At 35.7% G+C, this 5,988-nt stretch overlaps 1 protein-coding gene across 1 annotated transcript; it reads right to left on the bottom strand.

The window, feature by feature from the left end:
* Nucleotides 1–268: 268 nt before the first annotated feature.
* On the bottom strand, nt 269–1,231 carry LOC115443621 (larval/pupal rigid cuticle protein 66). Its single transcript, XM_030169094.2, has 2 exons — nt 1,135–1,231; nt 269–663 (listed from the first exon to the last, which is right to left on the bottom strand). The coding sequence occupies exons 1-2, from the start codon at nt 1,207–1,209 to the stop codon at nt 310–312; spliced, it is 429 nt and encodes a 142-aa protein (XP_030024954.2). The 5' UTR covers nt 1,210–1,231; the 3' UTR covers nt 269–309.
* Nucleotides 1,232–5,988: the final 4,757 nt, after the last annotated feature.

The raw sequence follows: 5,988 nt of genomic DNA, 5'->3' as shown, positions 1-5,988 counted from the left end.
TTACGGGCTTTTTATGCGATATTTTTATATTAGATTTTGTTCGTCGATTTTGTAAAAAAAGCAGTATACTTTGAAGAATAAATTATCTTTGTGCAGTATAAAAGTCTAAAAGGTATGGTTTAAGCTATAAAATATGATAAACGTTGTACTCAGAGATATATACGATACGAATGGCTTAATTTCATAAGGGTATCTTTGCTCTAATTTTACGATGAGTGGGATTTCTGTAAGGTTATAAGACGCAAATAAGTCATAATTAAACACAACATTAGGGCTCGGTCGTTTATTTCTAATCAGTTACATATCAATTTAGTAGAAGATGCGTCCGTAAGAGTAAGGAGCGGCATATCCGAAGGAGCCGTATTTGGCGAAAGCGTAAGGGGAGGCGTAAGCGTAGGGGTAGGGGGCGATAACTGGAGCAGCGGCGATCAGAGCAGGGTCCTTCCTCACGACCGCGTTGAAGCCCTCAGCACCAGCAGCGTAGTCAACGGTCCTGCGGGTTCCATCAGACTCCAAGAGGGAGTACTGTCCCTGGACGTTGTCTCCGACACGGCTCTCGATCTGGTTCTTGAAGTCACCAGTGTTGGGGTCGGCGACGCTGTAGGCGAAGCTGGAGAGGTCTGAGGCGCTGGCGGCGGCCACGAAGAAGAACAAGACGGCGAACTAAACGAAATAATTTATATCGTTATTAAAACCAAACTAATGCAATGTATTCTATAACATATTTTGGTTACAAAAAGATAATGAACATGTAGTTTATACGTTAAATGTAACCACACAATGTCTTTGAATAGAAGATAGTAATGTTGTACCGAAATAGCAGGGGGTGGTTATCGCAACATTAACATGAATATATAGATGCTTGGGAGGAAATTTATAAGATCTTTTTGATAGCATTTGATGAAGACATGTATGTGATTGGAGATTTTTTTTTCTCCAAATTACTTTTTAGATTATCAAATGTTTGCCACAATTAATTGGTATTTTTAAATCATGAATATCAATAAATAATGATATTTTACGACCAATTAAGAGGCAAGCAGGGTAATCTTGATATCACATCCATCAAAACTATCACTTAAACATTTTTCCAGTTATCCTTGCACTCAAATGTAAAATCAAATGAATATTTACCTTCACGAACATTTTGGTAGGATTGTTGTTGTGACTACGTCGTCTGATGATCTGATGAATGTCCTCACATGTCATCAGCTTTTATATTGTCCACACAACCAGATTTCACTCACTTATCAGGAAATGTAGGAAGAATAAAAATCAAACTGGATTTTTATATATCGTAAAACATTACGACAATGAGACCTTGAGGTGTTTTTGCGATACGGTACTTTTAATTAAAGGCCAAGTGCTGTTATATAATAACTTACCTTGAATAACATGAATTGATAATTGTTTCGAAATGGTCTGTATTAAATTATCCAAATGATCGTACATTATATTTCTATTAATAAGGAGAGATAGTTCCTATTTTTTACTACGTGGAGGTTGCTCTATGATAAACCGTCTGGGAAGTATTGTCTATTTTTATCGCTAAGCAACAGTGTGTGTAAAAGTTCTGTTACATTCTAATTAGAAGGGTATAAACCGATGTACATCCTGGGCGTGATGAGACCATCTCATATCCAGGATGTTCCCAATACAACGCCACGCATTATATTCAAAATTCTAAGTGCTTTTGTTTGTGGGTTGTGTTAGATACCATAAGACGGCTGACTAGATAAATTCATTCAAATAAAGTAATATCATCGCACTTGTTGATAAGTGGAGTAGGATCCAGATACCTATAGAATGTCGGCAAACGAGTGATGATTATTCATGACCTGTCCTCCCTAAAGGGGTAGGCAGAGGTGCAACCAGGGCATCCACTTTTCAACTTTGCGCCTTATATAGTCTATCGCTATATAAGGCAGAAATTGCAAAGTTCAAGATAATATTAACCAGAAAAACCCAAATATCGCTTTGTTCAACACGAAATTCGAACCTGGAAGCTCAAAGCAGTTAAAATAAGTAAATGCTGTGAAATAACGAGTGCTATACGTGCATGCGCTGATTAGTAACAATTCAAAGATGCTTCGAACCTCTCGATCTATGTCAAGTGTCATCGCTTCGGCGAAGTACTTTATGAAAATTTCAATTACCTTTTATAAGGGGTTGAGCTAATTTATGTTAAGGGGAAATCGATTGCGTATAAAACGTATTTGGGTTGTGAATTGAAATCACTGAATTCGATTCCAGATTAGGCAATATTGTTTTTTGGGTTTTTCTAAATTCTTTTTCGCGGGATTCGGCTAATAAAGTAGGGCACTTTATGTATGACCACATAAAAAAAGAGCTGAACTAAATTTGATGCAGTATTTACTGTGTAAGCATTGGCTTATCGGGCATAGAAAAACAGCCCTAATTAAACAAAAGATAAAGTCTATTGGCGTGTCCGTATGTCAACAGATGAAGTAGACTTTGGTGCAAGACAATCACGAACTACCGCGGCGTCCGGTTGATGCAATCTAGAATGCTTGAGTTAAACTTGCTAACTAAAACATAGGTGCAATCTTGCTTACCATTTCCTGTCGAATAGTCGGTTTGTACTATCTAATTAATGTTTAATGTGGCTTTTGTATTCAGATTTTGTTTACAAAGTATATAAGACTGAAATTAGCAAGAATTTTCCCACTTGATTCAAAGAGGTTCATTTATTCTAACGGTGAAGGAAAACATCGCGAGGAAATCTGCACACCTTAGAAGTTCTCTATAGGAATTTTGAAGGTGTGCGAAGTCTATCAATTCGCACTAGGCTAGGAGGAAGTAGAGGAGGCCCGTGCCTAGCAGTGGAACAGAATTTATATACTTTCCCACAGGTACAGGACTGATATTATTATTATTACATATTTTAGTCTAAGACTGGAGAGGATAAGACTTCTAGATAAATTCTTGTATTTCTGTTTTTAAATACATCACAAATTGTCCGGAGTCGACAGGTTTGCGTTCGTATTACAAGAGGAAAATTGTAGGAATTATTAGCGTAACATAATTATTAACTGCTTGGCAAAGATATCTTTTTTCAAAGTGACCTAACGTCAAATGATAGTTAGCAGAGTAGCGGCAAAATAGAGTCCCGACTAAATACAATCATCCCTCGCCAGTCGACATCATGATGGCCTGATTGAAACGGGATATACACAGGCTAGCCTCGGAAAGCAACACAGTTATGCTTTCTGCCATGGCAAGTTTCATGCGTTGTGTACGGTGGTCGCTGTCCAGGCGAAGTACCTACTACCAGCTATATTATTATGGATTTACCCACGATTATTTACATAAAACACAATTTAAACCTAACCAAATTAGAAACAACAGTACAATCGCAAGAAAACAATCCACAAATTGAATTTTAAACTCCACTAATTGCGGAGACAAACTCGACAAAATCTTTAAAACCGAAATTGCGATGTAAAAACTTTAAAACTTTTTATCTTGTTGCCGTCGGAAGAGATGGAAACTTAAAGAGTGATAAATTATAACTGTTATGGAAGTAATTGTGTAGAGATCGTTTGTTGGGTCAGGAGGAACCCATTCATCATATTTATGTTTTTATACAAATTACGTGACTGTTATGACTCGCAAGCCATAAACTGTAGCAAGACAAAGCTATATTTCATTTAAAGTGCTCTTCAGACGTTTATAAAAATATGAATCTGATAATACCCTGATCACAAAATTCATCAATTAGAAACAGATAGTAGTAAAAAGGCTAAGAAATCAGATGGAAATGAGAACCTCCTATATGTACAGACACAAAGTAATATTCTGATATCAAGAAGTTCTGTTGTTGAACTAAATTGACATATACATGGTTATTTTGACATAGCATTAATTAATGAAACTATATACTCGTCTTTACTTTTTTTTATACATAAAATCATACATGAATAACGTATACACTTACAAAAATCGATTTTTGTGTTCTGTTATTTTTTATTTTTTTATAGTTAAGTGAGTATATGGCGTGCATTTGAGAGTATTTCTGACTAAAAGTGTGATGCCGCTCCGAAGAATTATCTTAAGAGTAGAAGTTGTGGCGTTAGAGTGTCAAAAAAAAAATACTTTCATTCGAAACTTACACTTTTTCATTTTACATCTACGGTTCGAGTAACTTATTATAAAGTGTTATTTTGATGAAGACAAATACTTCATTAATTACACTAAATTTGATATTCTTTACACTGAAAAACAGAAATCTTTGGACGCTTCCGCTCGCTGCCAAAATTGGGAAAAGCTTTGATACTTCAACTAATTATCTTAAACGAGAGACCTAATGTTTTCTAATTCTTCTAATCTACGTCTTTTGTACATCAACACACGTTTTAACCATTTCTCCTACTTCAAAAGCATCAGCAACATTTATTTAAGCAAGAAATTCATAAACAACAAAAGTAATGTTTTTTGCAAAAGAGTCCCGAAATTCTAAAGACACGGCAAGGGAACAGGCCGGATGAATTTAGAAAGCCTGTGTCTTTGAAGTTACATTGTTTGGTACATTATATCTTTCTTTAAAAACTGCTTTTGTTAGTGCGTATTTTTGAAATGTCGGCTTCTGATTGGTAATTGGGCTCAAATGACAAAACGCCAGCATTCTATGGGACGGGTAAGGTTGCACTACTGTCCGTTCATTAGTTTTGCCTCAGCCTTAGACATGATCTTATTTTTTTTTTGGCATTCATCAGTTCCAGAAGCATTTTGTAGAGGAAACATGAATAATTTTATATAACATATGTGCCAGTCATTTTAGAAGTACATAATATGAATCTTTTTCCTCACCATTTCATCCTTTTTTTTAATTGCTTTGAATGTCGAGACGACCTTGCCGTTCGCCTGAGGGTAAGCGATACGATCGCCCATAAACAGTAGAACCATCATCCAATACCGTTAATTACAAAGTATTGTTCGGTATTCCACTGCGCTCGCCATCCGGAGACATGACATGATAAGTCTCATTATCTCCAGTAATTACACTGGCTACAATGTCATTTAAACCGGAACACAACAGTGTCTACACACTGCTGCTTGGCTGTAGAAATAGACATTGCGGTGATACCAGACGGACTCTCACTTATGAGAGACATACCACCAGTTGGTTACTTGAATATTTCCGTTATAAACAATGTTGCGAAATCCTATACCATTAACAATGAATGCTTTGGAATAGCGTCTATTGTCCCTTAACACACCAACAGTCAATTCATCAATATGTAACTCCATTTATCGAATCGATGAACTCCTTTGGGAGGACATGGCGAGCCGTACCTTATCACTCGCCAAACATATTCATTTGCATTGAAATTTAATGTTTAATGTTACTCAGGGCATGCTTTATTTGTGAGAAATTTTTCATCCAAACCCATTCAATGGTCTCTGTGTTTGCTTAAGAAACATCAAGCATCTTCTAAACCTTCATATTTATAATATTAGTAATATAGTATGATGATAAGCAATACGACCGCCCATAAACAGTAGAAACACTATCCAAAACTTTAAATTACAAAGTATTGTTTGGTATTCCACTACACTCGCCATCCTGAGACATGAAATGTTAAGTCTTATTATGTCCAGTAATTACACTGGCTACAATTTGTTCTTCAAACCGGAACACAACAATGACTACACACTAATGCTTGGCGGCAGAAATAGATATTGCGGTGGTACTGATGTCTACATTATAAATATTGAAGAACTAAGAGAGGGGTTCGTAAGAGTAATAGAAACCAAATCATAAGTTTTTATTTAATTTTTAAAGACTGTATATTTGTAAACGCTTTATAAGAATAATAAAAGCCAACAGACTTTTTTTGTCTGTTTGTTTATACATGCATCACGCATAAAATTCTGCATATTATTTAATACAGTTTTTACTGATGTATTCCTAGAAATCTAACTTAAAATATATGCTCCATTTTATCCCGGGAAAATATGAAGCGA

Source organism: Manduca sexta, chromosome 23 (assembly GCF_014839805.1).
Source record: "Manduca sexta isolate Smith_Timp_Sample1 chromosome 23, JHU_Msex_v1.0, whole genome shotgun sequence".
Classification (NCBI taxonomy): domain Eukaryota; kingdom Metazoa; phylum Arthropoda; class Insecta; order Lepidoptera; family Sphingidae; genus Manduca; species Manduca sexta.
Note: the sequence above shows the minus strand (reverse complement) of the source record. Positions and strands in the feature narration are given on the sequence as shown.